The 25,728-nt window shown below is 42.3% G+C and overlaps 2 protein-coding genes across 7 annotated transcripts; one reads left to right on the top strand and one right to left on the bottom strand.

The window, feature by feature from the left end:
- Positions 1 to 279: 279 nt before the first annotated feature.
- SGF29 (SAGA complex associated factor 29) lies at positions 280 to 11,941 on the top strand. 3 transcript variants are annotated; one of them, XM_042476418.1, is made up of 10 exons: positions 280 to 440; positions 2,718 to 2,796; positions 3,112 to 3,187; positions 4,797 to 4,869; positions 4,960 to 5,024; positions 5,911 to 6,040; positions 6,141 to 6,287; positions 7,482 to 7,517; positions 7,611 to 7,773; positions 8,764 to 11,941. In XM_042476418.1, the coding sequence occupies exons 2-10, from the start codon at positions 2,722 to 2,724 to the stop codon at positions 8,878 to 8,880; spliced, it is 882 nt and encodes a 293-aa protein (XP_042332352.1). In that variant the 5' UTR covers positions 280 to 440; positions 2,718 to 2,721; the 3' UTR covers positions 8,881 to 11,941. The 3 variants fall into 3 exon arrangements, with proteins under 3 accessions (XP_042332352.1, XP_042332351.1, XP_042332353.1); XM_042476417.1 differs by having other exon boundaries at positions 280 to 492; XM_042476419.1 differs by lacking the exon at positions 280 to 440 and adding an exon at positions 867 to 890.
- Positions 11,942 to 15,070: 3,129 nt separating this feature from the next.
- Positions 15,071 to 22,966, bottom strand: LOC121933188 (sulfotransferase 1A1-like). Of its 4 annotated transcripts, none has more exons than XR_006104473.1 (9): positions 22,393 to 22,966; positions 21,627 to 21,811; positions 19,994 to 20,119; positions 19,609 to 19,706; positions 19,202 to 19,328; positions 17,977 to 18,083; positions 16,706 to 16,886; positions 15,700 to 15,869; positions 15,071 to 15,237 (listed from the first exon to the last, which is right to left on the bottom strand). XR_006104473.1 is itself a non-coding variant. In XM_042472565.1 (9 exons), the coding sequence occupies exons 2-8, from the start codon at positions 21,754 to 21,756 to the stop codon at positions 15,722 to 15,724; spliced, it is 882 nt and encodes a 293-aa protein (XP_042328499.1). In that variant the 5' UTR covers positions 21,757 to 21,811; positions 22,393 to 22,618; the 3' UTR covers positions 15,071 to 15,237; positions 15,700 to 15,721. The 4 variants fall into 4 exon arrangements, 2 of the variants coding, with proteins under 2 accessions (XP_042328499.1, XP_042328501.1); XR_006104474.1 differs by having other exon boundaries at positions 17,977 to 18,071; positions 22,393 to 22,637; XM_042472565.1 differs by having other exon boundaries at positions 15,700 to 15,834; positions 22,393 to 22,618.
- Positions 22,967 to 25,728: the final 2,762 nt, after the last annotated feature.

The raw sequence follows: 25,728 nt of genomic DNA, 5'->3' as shown, positions 1-25,728 counted from the left end.
AGGAAAAAAATGTCTCTGAATTGGGTCCAAAATTTAATTTTAAATCGAAAAACCGCCAGACAAAAAATAGACCAGTGCGCATGCGCCACAGGGAGAGAACTACAACTCCCAGGAGGCATCGGTGAAAAGTCCGCTCGAGATCCATTCCCCATTGGAATTCCAGAAGTGAAGAGACCGAGCAAAATGGCGTCCAAAGAGGCGGATTGTTGCGCATGCGCAAGAGTACGCCTCCCTCCTAGCGCCGGCAGTCCTTGTCTGGGCGCTCGGTGTGGCTGCCAAATCACGCATGCGCGGTACGCGTTCCTGGGAAGCACTGCCCTTGGAGCCCTGGCCTTTTGCGCCATTTTCAGCCATTTTCATTTCATTTTTATTCCTCTGCGTTTCCCTGCATCCGCATTCGAGCGCCGTTCTACTGCTACTAACGGCCCGGGTCCCGAACGGTAGGGAGCGGGGGAAGGGTAAAAAATGGCGCCGCTGCTGCAGCATAAAAGGGTATTAGGGAGGAGGGAGAGAAGGAAGAAAGCGCGGTTTGGTTTTTTGCGCATGCGCGCCTGGTCTTGTCTGTGTCGCAACGAAGCGCGGCCGAAGTGCATCATGGGAGCCTGCTTCTGCGAAGCTCGGCCGAAATGCATGATGGGAGTATGGCTCTGCGAAGCGCTGCCGAAGTGCATCATGGGAGTCTGGCTCTCCAGGGTTCCACCATTTTAGTACAGATTCAGCCTCCCTTATGAATGATCCAAAATGCTTGGGACCAGAAGTGTTTGGGATTTTGGATTATTTGCATATACATAATGAGATATTAATTTAAGTTCCATATATATATAAAATACACATAGCCTGAAGGTCATTTTATAAGAATGGCCTGGGGTACTATATTGTTTTAATGTATTGTAAGCATTTTTTTCTCTCTTTAAAGCATTTGCTATTTTAGCATTGGATTTGTTTTAATGACTGTAGTACTGTAGTTTAATTCTGTTGTAGCATATGGTTTTTTGTATTTTTTTAACTATAGTGTTTTTTAATGTTGTAAGCCACCCTGAGTCCCAGGCTTGGGAGAAGGGAGGGATAATAATAATAATAATAATAATAATAATAATAATAATAATAAGGTACCATATATACTTGACTATATGTTGACCTTATGTATAAGTCCAGGGCAGGTTTTGGGGTCAAAATTATGGATTTTGATATGAAGTGTGAATAAGTTGAGAGTAAAACCTAAGGGCATGTAGTAATGGATGAAGCAAACGAAAACAATGCCAAGAGTTAACTGAGTTGTGAGTTAGCAGAGGCACACCTCTGTTTTGTACTAATAATGTGTGAAATTTGCTAATACAGTACTACACATTGTCCTTCTGCACTAGAGTGGCATCTGTGATACATACTTTGTGCTGGTGTACCAAGACTTGTTCTTTGTAACTGCGACATGCACACTATAGACCTGTGCAAGGGAAAAAAGCATAAAGACAGAATGTGATAAGCAAATGGCAGAGCCTAAAATCAACCCTAGCCTTAAAAGAATAGAGCCAACATTGAGGTCGAGAAGTAAATGGAAAAGAGAAGTGACACTGTGTAATAAAACCGCTGCTAAGACCAACACAGAGTCCAACACTGAGATTCACTCAAACAAATAAATACGAAGGGGAAGGAAGGAAGGGTGGGACTGGATTGGGAAAGGAGGACTGAAGTCTCAGAACTGGATGAAGGAAGGAGAAACACAGACAACAGTAAACAACAAAGATATTTCAAAACTTCCTGCTGCTAACAGAAGAGTAGCAGAAGGAAAATAACATTATTTTGCGTTCTTTTCCTCTTCAGCCATTATGTTTGAATTATGCTGGTGAGATCCTTGCCCTGAGTTAGCCACTAGAACTGTCAATGAACAAACCCCAGCTTTCCTCTCCCTTTTACTACAATGGTGTCTTTCCCTGATGGTGCTATGCTGTCCCATTTTAGTTATACATTATGTGGCTTTCCTCTTACTGTGGTTGGGTCTCCACATTTGTGGAATCAGTGTGAATCACTTCACATTCTTCTGAGCTAATTCAGTCCTGAACCAATTTTAGCTAAATTTGTTTTGGGATTCTACAGCGCTTGTAGAACATCTTGCTCTCTTGATAACTGCTCATAGTTAATGCTGGTCATCCAAGAACAACTTTCCACAATTGGCGTCTTCTAGATGCTTGGACTACAACCTCCATCACCCATCTGGATGTTCATTCTCTGTGCTGTGTGGGGACAATAGCAATTGTGGTCAAGTACAACTAGATGTCACCAAGTATAGAAAAGACTGCTAAGAATATAAGATGGTGCCAGCTGCTAAGTGAGATTCTTGTTCCATCATTCTTGCTTAATGTTTTCCAGTGCAGACTTGGAAAACCTTTCAGCCCATAGGCTCAGTATGACCAACAGAGGCTTGCCAGGGTTTCAATCAGTCTAGAAGACTCTGGGTTCCTCATCTGTAATAATATATTAATTCTGCATTTGTTATACAGACAGAAACAACCTTTTTTTGCAATCTTAAAAAGACATGTTAGTTGTTTTGAAGATTCCCTCCTCACTTACCTCACGGTTCAGGCCTCTCTTGAAATTGTTTCAGCTTTACTGCATGTAATGAGGTTTGGCTTCAATAGAATGAAATAGTACAATCAACTTAGCATGAAAATTTATGAAAATTCAACTTTGTGAATTAGTTTTCCTCTTCCCGTTTCTTTCAGTAACATGGCTCTGGTATCAGCTGATTCCCGCATTGCTGAACTCCTGGGGGAGTTACATCAGCTTATCAAGCAAACACAGGTAACACAAAACTTTTCCTGTGTATCTGAAGTGATGCGAATTTGGTTGGAGACCAGAGAGAGTCTCCTCAGCTTATGGTTATCCACAGTAGCAGAAGAGAAGACTTTCCCAGCTGTTTCTTGGGATGGAGAGCATATTTTTAACTGATGGCTTGATTTAACAGTGTGTCAGAGTCAGTATAGTTGGGATTGACTGTGGAAGAAGAAGGAACAGGGGAGAAGTAATTTGGGTATGACAGCTTGGGGAGACATGGCATGTGTAATACAAGAGAAGTTGTGTTGCCAGTACATTACCCAGAGGCACTTTTGTTGTCAGGAAGAACGATCGAGGAGTGAACACAACTTGGTGAACATCCAGAAAACACATGAGAGGATGCAGACAGAAAATAAAAGTGAGTTGGGACTGAACACATCATAATGGCTCAGTAAAATTTGCAGTGGGACCATGTGCAGTAGGATTTTTGAAAATCTGCCTTCCTCCCAGATGTGGAATACAACTTCCCTCTCCTCACCACTAGTCAGAATACCCAACTTTCAGGCCAGCTAGGTTTTGGTAGTCCAACACAGCTAGAGAAACCTGTGTTAGCAAATATTTCTGTTTGCTGCATCTCAAAAGGGATACGGTGCATCTGGAAAGGTGGCAAAAATGACAACCCAAACAGTAAGGGAAGTTGCTGGAGTAACTGTCACATTAGAAAAGGTTACAACATTTGGGAATATTTAATTTACAAAACAAGGGTGTATACAAGGGTGTATAATATATGATTTGAGACAGCACCTAGGAGATGCCTTCCTTCCTCTCAGAAAATCAGAAGCTGGGGTCTCCCATTGAAACTCAAATATGCAATATTTAAGACAGACATCTGTCTGTTTTTCCTCAGTCTATGTATTATATGACCAAATTACAACATCATCTTCATGCAGTGGGTGAAAAAACTGGAATTCACAAAATAAAATATGGTGATGCCCAGCATTTAGTTGTTGTGTGCCTTCAAGTCATTTCTGATTTATGGCGATCCTGTCACAGGGTAGTAGTTGTTGTTGTTGTTGTTTTGCAAGGTTTGCTCAGATGGGGTTTGCCTTTGCCTTTCTCTGAGGCGGAGAGGGTCTGACATGTCCACGTTCATCCAGTGGGCCAAGTGGAAATTTGAACTCTGGTCTCCAGAGTGACAACTTCAGAAATGGCTTTGCCTCATGTGCCCATTTATTTATTTATAATAATAATAATAATATGTTTTATTTATAGACCGCTATTCTGCAATGATCATAGCGGTGTACAATAAAATGGTAAAACAATACAAAATACTGTACAAGGTGACAGATTAAAGGGGGAGAAGTCTCATCCTTCAGGCAGTCCCTGATGTCACTGGGTCTGCCTGGTCGCTCCCTCTGAGGACAAGATGACAGTTGAGGAGGGAGGGGCCTCTTCCTTCAGGCTGTCCCCGATGTTACTGGGTCTGCCTGGTCGCTCCCTCTGAGGCCAAGATGACAATTGAGGAGGGAGGGGCCTCTTCCTTCAGGCTGTCCCCGATGTCACTGGGTCTGCCTGGTCGCTCCCTCTGAGGCCAAGATGACAGTTGAGGAGGGAGGGGCCTCTTCCTTCAGGCAGTCCCTTATGTCACTGGGTCTGCCTGGTCGCTCCCTCTCTGGATTTATTTGAACTGGTCTTTCAGTAGCCAGGATCAGAGGCAGCTTACTCTTAACACCACTTCTAGGAGTTGTTGCCCTCATGGGCTACTTGTAAGTTTCCTGTTGGTATCTGGCTTATCAGTGTGGGAAGCTCAAGTGAGATAAGAGAGATTCTTGGTTTAATCTAGCATTAGGCTCTTCTTATGTTCTTTTTACCTATAAAGCAGCCTTGTCCAGTTTGTCTATAACACAGCCTTGTCATTCCCAGTTCTCCTACCAGGCATACTCCTTGTCTAAAGGGCTCAATGTCAGGGACAGGATATATGGGAAGCTCAAAGCTATATGCCTCATGCCTGTCTTTCTTTCTCTCAGTCTCTCCATATTATCGGACCAAGTTGCGTGGTCTCTACACAACAGCCAAGGCTGATGCAGAGGCTGAATGCAAGTGAGTGTAACTGAACCTTATTCTTGTGCAGAGAGGACTTGATCCCTTTTTAAAAGGTTTACACTCACTCTTTCTTTGCCTCCTTTTCAGTATCCTACGTAAGGACTTGGATAAAATTGCTGAGATAAAGTCTCTTCTGGAAGAACGTCGTATTGGTGAGTGCAGCAGACTCCTGAGGAGACTAGATCAAGTGTATTGGGTGAACTGCCTTTGAACCACACAACAAATTGCTCCAGAACCATCCCGTGCTAAGCCAGCATCTTAGCTAGTTTGAAAGCAGAGTTTTTGGGTGTGGGTGAGCTTGACTTCCTATAGCAGCAAGGGTTCTAAAAATCAGATGAGAGGCCTATCCTTCCTTGAGGAAAAAGTTGGGAGAGCCATGAAGGTACTTGTAAAGAGCTAACATGTTTCAGACTACTGGCTGGCTGAGGGAAAGGGACTCAGGCCTCTTGTTTATATGGAATAGCCTTGTGCTATTTTTCAATGAATAGTTGCTGCTTCAGCCCTTTTGCCCCATTTGTTAGGCCAGTTGAAGGCAGGAGTGTGACCCACCCTCCTGATTTGACCATTGGATGCACTGGTGAGGAGAGCACAGAAGCCCCAGAAGTTCTGGACTAAAGTTGGCAATGAATGAGGATGAAAGTTTGTAAGTGGCAGGTAGGCCCTCTGCCTCCTGTGATTTGGAAATGCCTGTTAATGGTTCAAGGCATTTGTAGCATACTTTAAAGAGAAGTTTCAAAAATCCTTGTGATGAAAGAATTACATGGCTTTGGCATCTGTGCTCATCCATGGCATGGAATGGAAACAGAATAACAGTATTATTGATTTCAGAGGAACAGGTTTGTCAGGTTAGTCTGAAATATGGGAGATTTGCCCCAATCTTAAAGACCGAAGAAGATGTTTTGTAATCTTAAATTGTAAAGTTGGCTTTAAAAAGTTAGATTGGACCTTTGCATTTGTCATTGCTTGGGTGGTTGGGTCCCTAATGATTTTTTTAAAGCTAACCAAGTCCTCCTGGTGTCTTTCCTTCTCTTCTCACAGCTGCCAAGATCGCTGGCCTTTACAATGACTCAGAGCCACCACGCAAAACCATGCGCAGGGGTGTGTTGATGACGCTTCTCCAGCAGTCAGCCATGACGCTTCCCTTGTGGATTGGGAAACCTGGAGAAAAGTGATTATTCAGGGAGTGTGATGGTTGCTGAGAAGTCATCTTGAGTGGCTGCATTTCAGTGGGTGTGCTTACATCCCTTTATTCCCTGACATTTCTGCAGGCCTCCCCCACTCTGTGGTGCCATTCCTGCCTCTAGCGATTATGTGGCCAAACCAGGGGACAAAGTGGCAGCTCGTGTCAAGGCAGTTGATGGGGATGAGCAGTGGATCTTGGCTGAAGCTGTGAGCTACAACCATGCCACCAACAAGTGAGTGTGTGTAGTGGATTATGAGAGATAGTTTTGACTGACAGCCCATTGTGACATTTGTTAATTGACCCTAAATTGGTCCATGAAAACACAGTCATCAGATATAATAGTTTCTCTTAAGAGCACTGAAGTCATGTTCAATGGTTCTGAAACCTGCAACATCCTTTTCAGCAGCTCAGAGAAAATGGATTTGTAATGTCCTAGTAAGAAAGGGACAATGCTGGAAAAAAGTGATTTTGTTCCATTTATTCACTTTGGAAATGACCCATGGAGGTGTATTAACTTTTGCAGCTTCCTAAAACACAGGAGCCCCCCCCCCCAAATGAGCAACATTTAGACAACACTGGCTTTCTCGTGAATTTTCCAGATTCCCTTTAGCTAAGGAACTCCAGTTAGTAGGCTGGATGTAGCTTGCATGGGGGATTCATCTAATCTACAGGGTTTTTCTGCTTGTCCCTGTGAATAATTGGAGGCAAAAGTTTATTTAAGACCCAAGCCCAAGATCCTGTTTAAAATCCAAGAAGCCATTGTAGTGGAGCTTCTTAAGTATACATGTGTAGAATTTTTGTACTTTGTATATGTGTTAAATTATCCAAATTGGTAAGAATTACATCTGGCCCTTCCCACTTTCCTTTGATCCTATACATGTTGCTCTTGGCCCTACCTGCTGTTGCAATGCAGCTCATGAGACCTTTCCTAAATTGGAATTCAGCCAGTGGTGCAAAACAAGATTCCGTGACCTTTATTAAGTCAAGGGTGCAGAGATTTCCCCACCCAAATACAGTGGTACCTCGGGATACGAAATACCCAGGTTACGAAATTTCCGGGATACGAAAAAATCCCATAGGAAATAATTGTTCCGGGTTACGAATGTTTTTTCGGGTTACGAAAAAATTTTTGGTGCTTTTCGGCGCTATTTCACACGGAATCGCGGCTTTTCCCCATTAGCGCCTATGGGTTTTCGGCTTGCGAAGGCTTTTTGGGTTACGAAAGCGGCCGCGGAACGAATTAATTTCGTAACCCGAGGGAGCAGTGTAGTGCTCACAGTGTTCTTGATTTGAGTGATTTGAGGCTTTGGATTGTCTTTTGGTTGAAGGTCCCCTTTTTGTTGGTTTGTCCCAACTTCAGGCCCACGATCTGCTGTATAACATCTAAATTACTGTGAATTCTCACCCACTATTTTCCCTTTTCAAGGTATGAAGTGGATGACATTGATGAAGAGGGGAAAGAGTAAGTGATTGTTGTGGTCGGGGGGGGGGGGCTGCTGTGAGGTATGTAAGAGATGAGATTTTCCCATCTTCATTTCTATCCTTTCCTCCCCAGACGCCATACTCTGAGCCGACGTCGCATCATTCCCCTGCCCCAGTGGAAAGCCAACCCTGAAACAGATCCTGAGGCCCTTTTCCAGAAAGACCAGCTGGTCCTGGCCTTATACCCACAGACTACCTGCTTCTACAGAGCACTTATCCACACTCCACCACAGCGGGTAAGGAGGAGATCATGAGACAGTGCTTCAGTTTTATGTACGGTTCTGGCTCTTCCTCATCCATTGGTTCATTCAAAATAAAAAGTACATTAACCACTTCTCTAGAACACTTCTCACCATTTCTAGGTCCTCCAGCATGATAGTATGGTAATGCTTGAGTTTAAGTTGACCATAGAATCGCACTGGAGGTCCTAGAAATGCCTAGAGAGAAAATATTTTAGATGTGGATAAGTGAAACTACAGGTATCAAATCTGTGGATATGGAGGTTGTACTGCACCCCAATGTACTCTAGAGAGCATGTGGCAATTTCTCCATATTTAAAATAAAAACCAGCTATTTCAGGCCTGAGAGAGGGTTTTTTCCAACAGAAAGTGAGCCAGAAGGTGAACCAGGGGCTTAGGGTGGGTTGGTAATTTGCCCCCTGACTGGCAACAGTTGCTCATTCACTAATATATGATTAAGTGAAAATGGATGTAAATGCTTCCAGTGTCCTCACAGCCATGTGAGAGGATGTATGTGAGTCCAAAGCTGTACATGATTGATGTATACTGCTGACAAATAATGGCAAAAATGTGGTCCGTGGTTTTTTGAGTGCAGCTCCCAATCAGTTCTAACCAGTACAGCCAAAGTTTAGGATTGTATCCAAGTACGTCTGGCCTCACCCAGCACTTCCCTCACTGCTTTGTTTCCTGCTTCCCAGCATGCTTGTCATTGGGAGGGGCTTTGTCCCATTTTGCACTTAAAATCTACATTTTCCCAAGCATTATGCTGTTGGCGGGTACCATGACTGTATGGACTATGAGACAGATAACTGCCCTGTCAGTTGGGTTGAGGGTTAGGCTAGTCCATCCCACAGTTTGGGTTATGTAACGCTATAGGGAACTGGTGTTGAAGCAAAAGTTTAAATTGTAGGAAAATGAGGTAGTGAAACTAGGGTCTGTCACTTTGGGAGATAATGTTTAATTCTTTCCCTTTTCTCTCTCCCTTAGCCCCAGGATGATTACTCAGTGCTGTTTGAGGACACCAGCTATGCAGATGGTTACTCTCCACCTCTCAATGTGGCTCAGCGCTATGTAGTGGCTTGCAAGGAAACCAAAAAGAAGTGACAATGCCCTCTAGTGAATGATGGTGTGAGGTGTCAGAGAACTAGATCTGCCAAATGGACTTCTGCTATGGCAAATTTAATAAAGCCTACAAGGTCATTAGTGCCAGCATCTTGGAGCTTAACCCTGCAAAAGGTTTTGGGGAGAATAAAAGGAGTGAGCAAGAAAGAAGAGAAATATGTATGTTGTCCTGGATAGAAATGTAATGAATGAAACCATGGTTTTGTAAGCCTGTTGTTATTACAACTGGGTTTTGCGGTCTCCTAGATTCAGAGCTCAGGACAGTGGGATTGTTTGATTTGTTACACAGCAATGACATCATGCCTGCAACTTTGTTTTATTTGTTACATAGCAACAACAACATGCCTGCAGTTTGTATTAGGATGCAATCTTTTTCTCTCGCTGTACCCCACATCCCTTCGTCCATTGCTCAGTTCCTTCACAGAGTATCTCCCTTCCCTATTAGCTTAGTACCTTTATTAATCTGCCTCAAGTTGCAAAATATTGTGCAGGTTCTCATGAACTGTTCATCAGACAAGATTTCAGGTGTCTCAAACCATTTCAGTTCCTGATACAGCCTGATTTGAATGGGATATCTCCCATTTTCCATCTTAATATTGTAACCAGATGCAAGCTTCAACCTTGAATTTGTCAGCAGTCTTATCAGATGAAGAGCTTCAGATACCATTTTGTGGCCTTTGAATGGGCCTAAGAAAAATGTTGCACTAACATGGATTTTAGCATTTTCTTTTGGGAGTAAAAACACCCAGTGTGGCTACCTTTTGCTTTTTGTCCTTCCTCATTGAGTAACTCAGATCCTATGTGCCAATGAACTTTATCCAGTGGCTTTTAATCTTGTTAAAAGTCCATGAAACGTCTTACAGAGTTTACTGATTAACAATGTTAACTGCCTGGTCACATTGATAAAACCATTGCCAAAATTTAGGCCAGATCTTGATAACAGGTGTGAGGGCAGCAGACTGTCTTGTAATGGGCGTTTAACCTGCCTGTCTTAGATTTGGACAAAGCATTTGAGGATATTTTAGTGTGTTTTCTTACTATTATTGATCCTGTGATCTGATCTACTGTGTTCCACTAAATGATTGTGAGTGTTACACTCCTCCTCTGCCTACTCATAACCTAGGTTTCACCCAGGCCCATCAGTACTCAAAGTCATTGCCTCAAGAAGACAAACTCGCCCTGCCTTCATTTACCAGTAGAGTATTTTTTTTAAATCATGTTGGTAATTCCATGCAATGGTGGGGCTTCTGGTGAGCCAGATTCTAACTTTCTGTGATCTGTGATATTGGCTATTGAGGGCATCTCAGAATCTGTCACACTCAGATTGATCTGGTTGTGTGGCAGTTCTAGAATGCTGCTGCCCAAAAGTGTTTTTGGCAACTGGTTCAGGATTCCGAAAATGTCCAGTATGAATAAACAAGACCAGATATTTTCAGAATACTGCATGCATAGCTAAATTCTGCTTTTGCACAATACTGCTGTAGAATGGCCTGCACATTCACAATCCTGGGAATGGCAGACACAGAAATAACCTCAGTAGCCAGCAGCTCTGTGTATACTTGCTAGTTATTAAGACTGAAAAGGAAAAACACCTAGTGAAAATATCTGGTGAAATGTCAAAAACCATGAGGGGTTGAAGGATGTTTATAGTTTATAGAGTGTAGCTCTTCGGTTCTCTTTTCATGAGTAACAGAAGTCATTGTACAAACTTATAAGAGACCAGCCCACTAGGTACTGAAGTTGCGTTAAGCAAAATGGCCTTTTCAGTTGCAAAAAATAAGATGAGGGCAAATTTGGAGCCACCATGGTGCAGTGGTTTGATTGTTGGCCTAGAACTCCAGGAGATCAGAGTTCAAATCCCTGCTCAGCCATGGAAACTCAGTAGGTAACCTTCACAAATTATACCTTCAGCCTCAGAGGAAGGCAGTGGCAAACTCACTGAACAAATCTTGCTAAGAAAACACAATAATAAAAATTATGGCCTTAGGGTCACCATAAGTCAGAAGCGACTTGAAGGTACACGACAACACAACACAAAATTCACAATTTTCTCTTATGGAGTGGGCAAACAGCATTAATTGCAGAAGCATAGGTTCTTTTCACAACGCATCACCATTTTTGTGTTGTTGCTGCATGTCTTTTGTTTTGTATTTAGTTAGTGCCACTAACAGCAACAGCACAGCTGTGTGAGTGATCTTGCTGCCATTTTGTAGAGTAGAATGGAAGAAATATTTGTGTATTCCTGCATGGCAGGGATTTGGACTGGATGGCCCTTGAGGTCTCTTCCAACTCTATGATTCTGTGATTCTATGCCATCTTTTTTACTGAGAGATGGGAATGAATTCTCAGTATGTCTAAAAGTCTTTTCTGGGAAGTTTTGGCTCAGCTATACTTGGGACAGCAGCAACAACGTGGACATAGCCTTAGCAGGTTGTATGCTTGTTTTTCACTAAGTGAACCAAAGCCCATTTTGGGCTGGACGGGTCCTGTTTTTTGTCGCCTCTCAGTGACTAACAGCTCAAGACTATGGTCTGTGGAGGAAGACAAAATGGTACCACCCAATGCACATGCAGGTGTTGATGACTAGAAGTTGAAAAATTCTCAGTATTGGGAAGCTGAGGGACAGCTTCCATAGCACCTGAGTCACCAGCCTACTGGTAGTTTAAGAGGCTGAGGAAAGTTGTATGCAGTGATGTAGACTCAAGTCAACTGGCTTGGATTCAACTCAGAAGTTGTATATTTTTAGCAAACGACTTACTGGCCTAACCATCTAGAAATGTTACAGTCACATAACGGAAGTGGTACTTTATGTTTATGCACAGGAATCCCTTGCTTTCTGTAGACCCCCACCTCAAGCCCACTGCCTAATGTGTTTGCTGTTTCCCTTTGAGAAACGTGCCCTTTACTATGGGGAGTAAATCTTGCCTGCTGCTCCAAGGAAAAGCTTTAGAAGGCTCCTCCAATGTGCTATGGGAACAGACTGCTGAGTAGTCCTCGTTTTTCTAAAGCCCAATCTTAATAAATTGCCTATAATTTTTTTAAACTAATTTTGTGCATGTCTTCTTGATTTTGTAGTTCGAAAACTCCACACACCACCACCTCCTCCTCCTCCTTTATAGTAAAGTAGGCTCCCAGGTTTGAGACTCGAGACTTGACTTGAAAGTACCTTGCAAGGTCTTGAGAGTTGGAGTAAAAGGCTTGACTGTGTCGTTGGTTGTATGATCATCACAACTGTGCCCTTCCAAAAGAGGTAGCACCAGTTTAGGGTTACCAGAGTGAAAAAGAGGCAACTTCCATACCTTTTATGGTTGTGTAGAAGAGGAAATTTCAGCTGGTGTTGCTTGTTGCCTGGTTGTGTGACAAGTAACACCTGCTGAAATATCCTCTACACAACAATTAAAGATACAGGAGCCCTCTTCAATTTTCATTGTGACAACCCTAAACTGGAGTGTTTATGAGATACATCTGAGAGGCTGCCTCCACCAACCTGCAAAATCTGCCAGTTGAGGCTACAGTATTTCTTTGCTCTGCCTACTTTGGCTTGCTGTGGTGTTGGTCAGATCATATCTCAAGCCATACTAAATGACTGGAAGGCAATTTGTCAAGACTGGACTCAGATGTGACAACTTGCATAGGCTATCACCCAAGGTTGGGTGCGTCTCCATTTCCAGTGCTGCTGTTGCTTCACACAGGCTTACGCTGAATTTGGACCCATCAGTAGCCCTATTTACCTCCTGTTTCTAAGCACAGATACTGCCTCTTTTCTCACTATAGTAATGGATAGCCCCCCTTCCCCCCAGACGCCTCTTCACACCAATACAAAACAAATTTCAGCTGCAAATTTCAGAGGAAAAACTCTCAACATGTTTGCATTCTTCCTTCATACAGGCTCCTAAGAGCTTGTAGTTAATTGGTAGTAGCCTGCCAAGTCTGGGAGAAACCCTGTGAAAATAAATATTATGCAACAAATGCAAATAATAGCACCACAGCCAGGAGTTGTGTAAGAGGAAAGGAACAGAATAGCTGTGGGACAGTCTTAATCCACTTGTGACTTGTTTTGCTCAGATGTGGTCTGCAGGCAGCCAAAGCTGAATTGGAAGTTCAGGTTGCAAAATAATATATAGTAGAAGCTAGCCCAGTTAAATTGTTCCTGTAATCTATTACAGGCTTTCTGCCACAATTCTGAGGACCAATATACATATTCTGTAATTCACACTTAACAAGAAACTGGTTTCTTGAAAATTTTGCATGAAAACCAGTTGTAATGCTCCGATCTGGAATGTGTTTCTAGTCCATATTGTGCCACCATAGCTGTTATTTGGACCCTGTAGGTAACTCTTGACTACAAGCTTTTGTTGTTGTTAACTGCCTTTAAGTTGCCCCTGACTCATAGTGATCTTGTGGATGAGACATTTCCAGAGTCTGTGCTTATGTCCTATATATCATACCTCTGACCTCCCTAATTGAGTCGATCAGTCTAGTGTGCAGTCTTCCGCTCTTTCTGCTTCTCTCAACTTTTCCTTGTATTATTGTATTTTCTAGTGAGTCATGCTTTCTCATGATGTGGCCAAAGTACCACAGCCTCAATTTGATTATCCTGGCTTCCAAGAAGATTTCAGGCTTGATCTGTACAAGGACTTCTTTGTTTGTTTGTTTTTTGGCTGTCCTCTTCTCCAGCACCACATCTCAAATGAATTGCTTTTCTTCTTATCTGCTTTCTTCACTGTCCAGCTCTCACATCTGTGTGTGGTGATAGGAAGGGATACAGTGGCTTGGACAATTCTAATTTTAGAGCTCAGTGATATATCTTTACTCTTTAGGATCTTTTCTTTCATAGTTGCCATTCCCATTCCTAGGGCCCCATTCATACTGGGGTAAAAGACATGGAGGGAACTGGGATGATCCGGATGCCCCCCCCCCCGAATCGCTCCGTTAGCAAGTGCCCACTACAAATTGAAATCGAATGCATTTTGACAGAAATCGAATGCATTCTGTAGATTGGCCGCTGCCAATCAAGCTATCGTCATGGTGACGTTTGCAGGGCATCGGGGGAAGTGTCCTCCCTTTTTAAAGAGCCAGGCACAGGGGTTTCAGCGGCTGAAGCAGGGAGAGAGATGCCTCTCTCTCTCTCTCTCTCTCTCTCTCTCTCTCGTTTTTTATAAACCTGTGGGCTTTTGGGTCAGATCTGCCCCTGTCCCAGGCAGAGGATGGGATTGCCATGCATTTTTTTAATGCTTTTAAAAGCAACATTAGATTAGCTTTCCCTTTGCTTCCCTTGCTGTATCTGCTCAAGAAGACAAATCATTCGCATATTTGCTCAAAAAAAATTGGTAAAAATGTAACATTGATTGTTTGCAACATTTGTAGCTTCTCCCTCTGCAGAAAGCAAGTGCAAGCCTGGCTCCATCTGCCTCTGGAATATAAACCATGCGCATGTGCGCATGTGCGCTCAAAAAAAATGGTTAAAAATTAAACATACATTCTGGAATAGAAATTGTTTGCATTTGAAAAGGGGGGGGGTTTGCCTGACATGAGCTCCGTTCATCCTCCTGCAAGGGAAGGAATGCCTAGTGACAGAGGGCTTTGGGCAGGGGATGCAGGGAAAAGAGGCTCCTAAAGAATGCCTTCCCTTGCTCCCTTCTGCCCAGGGCTCTTTCCTCCTCCCCCTCCCCTCCGATGAGGGGAGGAAATGCCTTGCCCTTTGCCCACCCTCTGACCTAAATCCCTCCCTCAATTTGCCTCGATCGTGATCGAGGCCAAGTTCTCATTCCCAGGAACCGGGGTTTTTAAAAAGAAACGGCATTTGCGCCGATTTCAAAAGACCCGCGCTAGGGGCCATTTAACACGGAACGGGTGTGCAAGCCCCGGATTCGCTTGTGTGAGATTTGGGGTGAGTAGGAACTTCACGTGATTGAATCGGTTTCAAAACCGATTTTTTTTGTAATGTGAATGAGCCCCTAGTCTTGTTCTGATTTCTTGACTGCAGTCTCCTGCCTCTTTTAATTCTGCTGTTCTCTTTTTGCAGCACGATTCTTTGGTATTAATTGTGAACTAATCTGGAAATTTGAAAGTCATTTGAAATGGAAGGTCAGAGTATACATGCTGCTTTGTTTTTGCAATACAATTGTACTTCATTTCTCTATTTCATTTAAAGTTTATTGTACAAGCATAGTAGCTTATAATCGAAAATTAAATACTTTATTGGATGCAACAAAAGTTTTACAAATTTGTAACAAACAACTAGCAGCAAAAATGAGTCTGTTGCATGTTCAGACCAGTTTTTTTTTAATCCTCAGTGGATGAAATCTAATAATCTTCCTCTGCATTCTTTGTTCCTTCCTGTGGAAAAGTTAAAACATAAAAATAGCTTTAATAAAGGCAGGTTTCCATAGGTCTTGTGATTTGGACTGGTGCTCTAAATTCAACCATAGATACTAAGAGGTGTGATTCAGGAGATGTGAATGGGGTATTTCGCACACAGGATTCATTTAAGAGAGTATGGGAACTTTGGTGAGATGAATGGAGGAGAATGTGAAATATCTTGTCAACAGTTGATCCTTGAACACACACACACACACACACACACACACTATGAACACACACACACTCCCTGACAGTTAGGGATTGTGAGCCCCCAGAGCCATCTTCCTCTTCTCTCCAGTATCTTATCCTATGCTGTATTCATCAAACAGAAACCCACAGCTTTTCAATAAAAGATAATACATTTTTAAAAGGAAGCTAATAGTATCTATGCCATTATTTAAAACAAAAAGAAACACAATTGTTAAAAGGAGGTCATACCTAAGCAGCAAGACAAAAGGAATTACATCTCCATCCAGAACTGCAGGGTTGATCCTACCATTTGTCTCTTATAATCAGCATCAAAGAATTCATTTTGGGCCACTGTGAAATGGTTCTTCCAGTCACCAGCGACTCCTGGGTTGAGGGGAAGAATTGGTAGTCAAGGCAAACTACAGGAAAAGAAATTCCACATTAACATTAGGAAGAATTTCCTGATAGTATGAGCTTTTTAACAGCGGAACACACTCCCTCGGAGTGTGGCAGAGTCTCCTCCTTTGGAGGTTTTTAAACAGAGGCTGGATGGCTATCTGTCGGGGTTGCTTTGACTGTATATTCCTGCATGGCAGGGGATTGGACTGGATGGCCCTTGTGGTCTCTTCCAGCTCTATGGAGTTTATCACATGGGGAAAAGCAGGGGGTTAAATGGACATTCACCCATGAAAATTGCGCAGTCATGGTGAAGATTTTCACACAAGGTCACGATTAAAGAGGACTTATCCTGGCAATAAACAAAAAGGACATTTTCAAAGCTCTGTCCTGAGATGACCACCCCACTTTGCCTAATGACAGGACTGGCCCTGCTTCACACAGAGATCAGCCAAATGGTGTTAGTCCTAAATTTGTAGAAATATTTTAAAAATAAAAGAAAGTACACAGAAATAGGCAACCCTGCTGCCCAATGCTGGTGAAGTCTGTGCACAGAAGGTTGAGGAGGGAGGAGAGGACAATGTGTCTCAGTTGGGGATGGAACTGAGTTTTCTTAAAGATGGCCTTATTGCCTGGCTAGAACAGGAGCTGGCACTTCATCCTACAACCATTTGTTGGAGATTGTTCTAATAGCAGTTTTGATAGTAGTGGTAGTATATTGACAATTAGCTATATCTTCCACCTTATCCTTCAAACAATCCTTATGTTTTCAGGGCCCTAATATAAGACATTAATAATAACAGCCTCAGCTCTTCATCGGAGTAATACAGGTCTACTTTCAGGTATTGAATCAGCTCACCCTTCCTCATGAATGGAGAGATGGAATGATCCATAAATGTTGAGGGAAGGCATGTGTAATTCGTCATGTGGTTCTGACGCATCTCTTTAAAGGAGGTGTAGTGTGTAATTTTTTCCACCAGCTGTTCATCAATGGGCCTCTCTAAGAATTCCATTACTTTCTGGATCTCCTGCTGTGGATCCTAGAGGAGAAGCAACAACTGGAGACTAAAACCAAGCGTTATGAGTTATGGAAGGGGTAGTGGAGAGATGGATACAATGGACAGACTAATATTACACAAATAGATTAAATAGTGGTCCATCTCCTGCAACAGTAAAACTTTCTTATTTGGCAACTCATGCTCAAGTCCTGAATCTTTATATTTCTTTACTATACTCTATATGCAAATGAGAGCCAGTATGGTGTAGTTGTTTGAATATTGGACTCTAGAGACCAGGGTTCAATTCCCTGTTCGGCCTTGGAAACCCACTGGGTGACTTTGAGCAAGTCAAACTCACCCAACCCCAGCAAATACCATGGTAAGTTCACTTTAGGAAGAGGGTGATAGGATCGTCATGTATCTGAAATAACTTGAAGGAACACAACAACTACAGGCAAATTCATAACTATTTGATGTCTACACAGAACCTCATTCAGAGGCATGATGATGATGATGAATTTGATGTGTTGAATACCTGCCTCTGTGTAATTAAAGTAGAGCCTTCAAAAGTTAGAGAGCAGTTTCTCTATATGTGTCAGATTCGCCTTCTCACACGGGAGGAAAGTGCCCAAATCCCATGGATAAATGGGGTTTAAATCAGGGAATATCCTACAAAAGCGGGATTGTTTTCAGGCGACATCAGGTTAATTGAGCATTAATGCAACATTAACCAGTGGAGAAAGTTGCAAAATCGTGACACTTTTTACTTTCAAGAAAATCCCAAAAGTAAAAAGCAACGCTATTTTGCCCACTTTCTGCACGGGTTAATGTTGCGTTAATGCTCATTTACCCCAATGTATCTGAAAACAATTCCACTTTTGCAGGATATTCCTGGGATCTCAACCCCATTTATCTATGGGATTTGGGCCCTTTGTCTCCTGTGTGATAAGGTCCTTAGAATCAGAGTTGGACGGGCTCAGAAAAGGCAAGGCTCAGGGCCTGGGGAGATCATGAGCTGGAAACTGTAATTACAAAACAAGACGTATAGTTGATGTTGCAGAACTGGTACTGAGGGGCGTGTAAGCCAATGAGGGGCAGAGGGCAAACATTTTTGAGCAAAGGAAAACCTTGCCTCTTTCATATCTTCATAGAAGAGGTAGAGCATCCTTTGTTCTTCTCTCTTGTCCCACCAGTCTTTGACATGGTCATACCAGGATCCAAATGCAACTGAGGAGAGAAATAGATTGGGGCAGTGGGATGAAAACCAAGCTATGGAACATGTTTGTCTTGTATACAATACTGCTTTGGGATGGAAAATGGGTGGCTCTTCAAGTGTTATTGGACTCAGCCTCCCATCAGTCCCTATCAGCTAGCCTCAGTCTTCAGTATGTGGGGCAGTGAGAAGTGGTGGTGGGAACTCTAATGGAGAGCATGGAAAGATACAGGCAGTTGCAGCAGTAGCCTGGGATTATTTCACCTTATCATCATAAATATCTAATTACTCTATCTCTCTCGCACATCTGTAGTGGTATGAAAGACCACAGTGTTGGTGAATATATTGCATTGAGCATAAACTGGCTGGAGCATGGCCATCAGGAATGAGGGATTAGTCCCTTGAAACTCCAGATCCTCAGCACACAGTTGCAGCCACCATTTGGGGTAACTGGAAATGCCATCATATCACTCCTGCTGACCTATGGATCCATTTGGGGGTGGTTCTTACTTGTTTCAAAGAACCCACCCAACTGCATTTTAAAAATGCTGTGCTGTTTTGAAGGGGTGTTTTGCAAAAAAAAAAAAAAACAAAACAAAACAAAACAAACAAACAAACAAACAAAAAACGGGTGGTTGGGCTAAAAAAACATTGAAGGGTGGGAGGTGAGTCCTATAAAACTTGAAGAGCAACCTGAACATTAGGAGTATTCTTCTTTGGAAGTTTTTAAACAGAGGTTGCATGGCAGGAGGTTTGACTGGAAAGCCCTTGAGCTCTCTTCCAATTGTATGATTTTATGATTGGGAACTTTGGGGTTCCTTGAAGACCCTAAGGGACCATACAATTTTCAATCCTAGAAGTTTCCACCACAAGATAGAAGAACATCAACATGTTAAGAAGCTTCATCAGGGGGTGACTTAAATCTCTCTCTCTCTCTTCTTCAAATCTTGAAATCTAGGAAATAAATAAGGCAATGGCCCTAAATCATAGGAGTCCAACCATGCTCAAAACATCATATCAATGGTACTGGCAACAGTCTCTCTTGCCAGTTCCACACCACCTTGGTACCCTTGAAAAGTAAGTTGGAAAAGCTGACCTAGGTCAATGCCCTGCTAGGATTCATTTCTCACTGCACAATCCTTACCGTCTCCAGCCATAAATTTTTCCAAAAATTCATTCCAGGTTCCAGGTTCAGGATGAACTTTTGCCATTTGATAGAAGAAGTAATAGGAGACAGCCACATCTTTGGCATTTCTGGCCAGGTAGATCATCTGTTGTCAGGAAAATAGTGTGCAAACTCCTAAGATGGTCGCCACATTTTAATCTACTTCTAGTCATGCAGGAGGACAAAGAGTGATGGAAATCACATTGAAAGCCTTCCTAATGACCACTAAAAATCCTCCTCAGATCTCCCCACCCATATTTCATATTCTGCAGCTACACTTCTATAGCTACCTTCATAAGGACTAAAAACTTACTTTTTGAAAACAAAAGAAAACTATCCGGCTACTTATCTGTCTCATGCAATGTTTAGGCACCATGCCCTCTCACCTTGCAATTCTTTTCCCAGAACGATTTGGGGAGCAGTTGGACAGGAAGATGGGTTTTAATTACACATGGGCGGGGTGTTTTTTGTAGCAGCTTAAAGCCTAAATGGGGGGAAAGAGACAGTGAAAGGCCTTTTCCCATCCTCTCCCCATCTTTAATCTCCAGACCACTCCTGCAGTTTGCCTTCCTAAAACCAGGACCCTCTGTTTACATTGGACTACAACTGCCTTCATCCTCAGCCAATAGGGAAAGTGCCTGATGAGATGAGAGTGTGACTCCAGGAAGTTCTATCATGTCACACAAGAGGGATTCCCTCATGCTACACAACTGGTATTCACACATACACACACCTTGCTCTCTGGATTGGAAAATACATGGGGTGTTCTACCTGCATCTGATCCAGGAAAAGAGCGCTCCAAGAAAGGGACTCGCAAGTAGATGGGTTTCTCTCTGCAAGCCTCCACGTTGCCTTCTTTATAGATCATGTCTACAACCTCGCAGATCCATGTAGTTCCTGAAAGGGCATAATAGGGTATGTGTGGCTTATTGAGCTTTAAAGTTGCCTGTTGACTTATGGTGATCCCATGATCTCATTAGTTTCATAGGGTTTTCTGAGGCAAAGAATATACAGGTGGTTTTGCCAGTTCCTTCCTCTGAAATATAGCCTATCAAGTATTAATTGGTGGTCTCCTATCCAAGTACTAACCAGGGGTGACCATTCTTAGCTTCCAAGATCAAATGGGATCTGCTGCTTTTAGAGTATTTGATAAGGTTGGTGTAAATAATAAGCAGGCAGTATCAGCTGGTGACCAGTGGGATGTGAATTACAACATCTTAGCTAGATCTGTTAAAGTTCATACTAAAACCCATAGTGGATTCACCATCCCATTTCCATGGATGTGACCAGATGCCATCGCAGGCAGGGAAAACTGAGTGTATTCTTCATAACATACCATCACATCTTAACTGAGCACAGCATCAACAATGACATGACAAAATGTAGGCTTATATGATTTTTAACAATTTTGCCTGATGAAGAAGCCAGTGGGGCTTCGAAAGCTTGCAGCATGCATATTGTGCATTTTGGTTGACCTAAAAAAGGTATCACTGTTTTGCACATTTTGGATGTTACTGTACTTGGTTGTATGGCCAACATGGTTATCCCTGGAGATGAGTTCATTATTCCTTTATATGGTCTCCCCCACTCCCATTTCCTTTCTTTGCTTTCCAAGATACTAAAAAGGCAAGTTCGCATAATGACTTCAGTTCAGAATGTCCCTCCAGACTCTTTTTAGTGAGAGAAGGGGGCGGTCAGGAGTGTATATTTCTCTTGAAAGAGCAGTTACTAGCCCTGAACTATCTGTCGATATCAAGACTGGAGATCCTATCAGCCTCTCCAGATATTGTTGGATGATGCTTCTGATCACCCCTGTTCATTGGACACTGGGCTGTGGTTGATGGGAACTGGAGTCTAGCAACATGGGGAGAACCATAGTTTCCCTACGCCTCTTGGCCTGTATTATCGCAGACCAGTACTCACTCTGGTACTCAGCAGTATCCTATATTATTATTCTTATTTGGACTTGCTTTCTCTTGTTATCTATAAATGGGAATTGCAGCTAATACATATAAATAACACCAAAGATTTCATTTACATGGAAGTCTGGCTGTGAATTTAGCTGCATGGATGGGCACAAAAACCAATAGATGGTGAGGACAATAAACCTCTATGGAGAGTCCAAAAGTCCATGAGTTGTGTTGGTTTTAAACAAACTAACAGTACTGGATTAATTGGGTCTGTCCCTGTCAGATCGGGGCAGTTGGACAACATGATTCAAGTAGTTGTTCCTCTGTCCATGGAGTTCATGTATCTGAGACCCCATGAAGCAGAGAGGAAAGCAGAGCAGTTCGGGAGGGAGGGAGAGAAGGAAAATGTCCTGTAAGAAATAGGTTAAGCACCTTCCTTCTCAGCAAATCTCTTTTGCTTTATCAATGTGAATTCCACCTGAGACATCACTCACCAGATTTGGGGTACGTGGAGATCAGCAAGTCATCTGGATGTGCTTGAAATTTATCCACCTCCTCCATGATGTCAGCAAAATACTTTAGCATAGGAACCCCTTTAACGGACTTTAGTGGAAGGCGCTCCATCTGTCCTTCTGGCTTTGCACACTGGCAGAGAAAGGAGTCTAGATGGACAGCTGGTCTGTGAGCAAAGTTAGAGCTTGGGATATTATCTTTCAAAGGTAATTCATTCTGTTGTTCAAAAAAGAATCTATTCCTTGTTGCAGCAGTGAGGGGGGGGGGAATGAACCCATTACATTATCCTTTGTACTACTAATTATTATTCAGTTACTTTCAGCTGCTTTATCAAACGAAAAATCCATCTTAGCATCCATAAGAGAAATTCCATAAAACTTGAAATCTACCAATTAAAATGCCTCTTAAATTGCCCTCAGAAGTAACTTTTGGAAATAACTAGAAACATCATATATGCATTCACTTGATACTATTGTATTGCCTTTCAGAGTAAGTATGAGTCAGTCTAATAATGCAAGATATAACTACTTAGAAGCAAGTCCTCCTGAGTTTATTCCCCAGACAGTGAAGGCAGCTTTGAAATCCTGAACAGGGGGAAACAGAAGCCAAAGTTGGTTGCTAAGGGCTTAGTCCTTCCCAGAAGTTACTTTTTGGACTACAACTCCCAGAATCCCTCAGCCAACAAGGGACTCTATTTTGCAGAATATGGGGAATGGAAGACAACTTCCAAAGAAAGATATCTATTACCTTGATCCTGGGATTTCAGCTGGCTTTGTGTCTGTCTCCAGTTTAGAAAATAAAGTACACACTCATCCAGTTTATTGGACATGGACCAGGAATGGGTGGAGAAGAGAGGAGGGAATATTAAAAGTACTGCAGATATAAATTCACCCCCTCTGATTAAACAAAGTGAGGGAGGTCCTTGCATCACAAAAGATACTGATTTAGAAAACTTTATTACAATCTATACTGGGACTTTTCCCCAAATTCACTTTTGATACCTGCTATAGTACTTTGACAACTGCTGTGGCTCCATGGATTCCTGGATCTGTAGTTTAGTGAGATATTCGGAATTATCTTCCAGAGAGCTCTGCTCCCTCAACAAACTACAAACCCCCAGGATTACATAGAACATGACAGTTAAAGTGGAATAAAAATGTTATAATCGTGTGGTGTGAAAGGGCCCCAGGATTGATAGGATTCAGTTTGAATGATACAAAGGAGCTGCCAGAATCTGTCCCTCCAGGTCTCTGAACCCTGCCTGGCCTTGTATGTTTTGTTTGTGTGCTATGTGTCTTCAAGTCATTACCAACTTAATAGATGAATCTATTGTGAAGTTTTCTTGGCAAGATGTGTTCAGAGGAGGTTTGTCATTGCCTTCCCCTGAGGCTGAGAGCATATGATTTGCCCAAGGGCATCCAGTGGGTTTCATCATGGGAGTTTATCACACGGGAGGAATTTCTCTTAATTTTGAATGAAAAGAAAGTGGGGCATTTACGTGAATTCGCTAGTTCAGCGAATTTATGTGAATTCAAATTGTGTTTGAACTGACTTCCCATTGTTCGAAAATAGTTTGCCATTGCCCGAATTTGCGTGTGGTAGTCTATCACGCAATAACGTTAAACCCCATGATTGCGTTCGGATTGCCATTGGATTATACTTACAATTTCCCTTGTCTGATAAACTCCATAGTCCAACACTCAAACCACTATGCCATGCTGGCTCTCCCATGTATGCTTTACTGTGAATTAATGATGCCCCATGCCTTTAACTGTGTCAGAATACAGACTTCCCAATCCTTTTTCTTCTGTAGGCTGGGGAAGAAAAGCTGCTGCAGGCCTGTGTTAAAGCCACTGTTGGGAAGGTATACACAGCCCCAGTAAATAACCCAGTAATTGATGGAGCAGAATTGCTTACTTTGTGGTTCGACAACCAACATAGTTTGGAATTCTATGATTCCTCATTCATATAGAAAATGGACTCTGCATTTTATTATTTTTCTTTTTACCTCTTCCAGGCACAGATTAGCACATCTTTAATGGTGTATATTAACCATACCTTGACATTTATTGTCCTGCATGTGACCAAACCATTTCTACTTGTTTCATGTTTGTTTCATTCTCCCCATTTTGCCTGCTTTTGTTTCCCTGCAGTTCTAGCCAGAAAAAAAGGACAAGTTGAAGTTCAGATGTACTAACTAGCCATGATTTTAAGCAAGCCAGGAATTCATAAGTCAACAACAAACCATTACGCCTAATTGTGGTTTGTATCCAGCTAACAATCCCTAGTTTGCTTGTGGAAATTAGTTTAGACAGGACAACCAGGATTCGATAAACTACATCCCGGGTTCTGGTTATTCATTTTAAACTATTTATGACAAATCACAGAGTACTGGGAGAAGAATACTTGTTTACAAAATATTTCTTAATTTGTGATGTTTATATACTATTCCATCAGATAAAATGATTTCAGAGAAACTTACCCAGTAGTACAGATTAAAAACAGGTGAAACAACAGCAGTCAGTAATATATGGTAAGCAAGATTGTAAACTGCAGAATAGTGTATTTGCTTTTACCATATATCCATAAGGTGGATTGCTATCATTCCGGTGTGTTTCCAGGGCAGAAATGGGATTTCAGTCCCAGAACTTACTAGGTGACATGAAGTTTTTTGAACTCTTAAAGGGGTGGACTGAGGTCAGCACTCTGTATCTACTTTGTTCTTCATAGATCACCCATACCAATATCCATCAAGTGGAGCAATGTGCATAAGGTCAGAGGTACCCCTGAGCACATACACAGTGCATGTATTTGTTTTCCTTGACATAGTTCAGCTTTCAGCCTTTTCACACAGAATATTCAGTTCTGATATTCCCCCAGCCACCCTTGCCCCAAATTCCCATTTTTTCAGCAGCCAAAATCAGTCTTTCAGTTATTACTATTGTGCCCCTTCCCTCCCCTTCTCATTTTCCTTGCATGGTATGTCTTCATTTTTCATTGTAAACCCTGAGAATAAGGATTGTCATACTTCATATCTTGTAAATTATACTGGCAAATCTTTGACTGAAGGACACATTAGGACATATCCTCCAACTGTCCCGATTGTCCACTTTTTCAACTACTTTTAAAATGCCCCCATTTCCCTTTCCTCCTCTTCCCCTTTTGTCCTCGTCTCACATCAGTTGCTGCAATCTGAAGTCAAAGTGCAAAAGTACTTTGCACTCCATTAATTCAACAGAGAGGAAAAGTCAGAATCTGGCCTTTCCCACTAAGCTCAGGCAAAAACAAACTGCTGCAGCCTCTCCTATGTGGCTTCCTCCTCATTAATAACTTTTGACATCTTAAACATGCTGTGAAGTTGCTTGGCCACACATGTCCTAGTTTTCTTTTGGGTACTTTTGGAATAGTTGGGTGGCATCTGTGCCCAGGAATCTGTGCCCAGCGTACACAGTTTAACCTTGTTGTCTAACAAGATTTTAATCCCAATGTGCCTGTTCTATTAGGATTGCAGGGATGGCACCATCTTGTCTTTTTCTTTGGCCTCCATCTGTGTTAGATTTGTATATTTATTTATTTCGTCCTTTTTTTAGGGAGGGGGGGTTTACTCTGGTTTCTCATCCGATTGTGTTGATCTTTCACCTTTTACTAAAAATATTTGTGGATTGATTTGCATATTTCTAGTTATCCTAGAATCTTCCACTTCAGGAAGAAAAGAACTTTAGGACTTATTCTGAGATGAAATTATCAGAAGTGAGATGTGGACACTCTATTTCTGTTATGCCGTCAAAGGAGCTGTACTTACTAGGCAGACCGAGGCAACTGTATCAGGCCACAGATCTTGGATGACATGACGGGACAACAGATAAATGTTCTGTTTGATTATATTTTTTCTAGGAGGAAGAGGGAAAGATTCTACCTATTGTGCCAAAGTAACTTTGCTGGATTCAGGTACAATCCATCTTGACTTGGCCAGAGGTGGAGCTGGCATTGTTTGCTCTACCTCAGTCTCCAGAATTATCATAATATGGGTACCACAAAGGAAAGATTCCCACATGACCCTGCCATGGACGCACCTTCCACTGA

This window comes from Sceloporus undulatus, chromosome 6 (genome assembly GCF_019175285.1).
Source record: "Sceloporus undulatus isolate JIND9_A2432 ecotype Alabama chromosome 6, SceUnd_v1.1, whole genome shotgun sequence".
Classification (NCBI taxonomy): domain Eukaryota; kingdom Metazoa; phylum Chordata; class Lepidosauria; order Squamata; family Phrynosomatidae; genus Sceloporus; species Sceloporus undulatus.
This window is presented reverse-complemented; position numbering and strand designations above follow the sequence as displayed.

Coding starts and splice junctions, on each gene's coding strand:
- SGF29 (XM_042476417.1), top strand. CDS start 287: ATGCGCGGTACGCGTTCCTGGGAAGCACTGCCCTTGGAGCCCTGGCCT. Junction 6,041..6,140: donor ATTGGGAAACCTGGAGAAAA/GTGATTATTCAG, acceptor ACATTTCTGCAG/GCCTCCCCCACTCTGTGGTG. Junction 7,774..8,763: donor TCCACACTCCACCACAGCGG/GTAAGGAGGAGA, acceptor TCTCTCCCTTAG/CCCCAGGATGATTACTCAGT.
- LOC121933188 (XM_042472565.1), bottom strand. CDS start 21,756: ATGGAGCGCCTTCCACTAAAGTCCGTTAAAGGGGTTCCTATGCTAAAG. Junction 19,707..19,993: donor TTTTCCTGGATCAGATGCAG/GTAGAACACCCC, acceptor CCCCCCATTTAG/GCTTTAAGCTGCTACAAAAA. Junction 15,835..16,705: donor CTCTCCATTCATGAGGAAGG/GTGAGCTGATTC, acceptor CCCTCAACCCAG/GAGTCGCTGGTGACTGGAAG.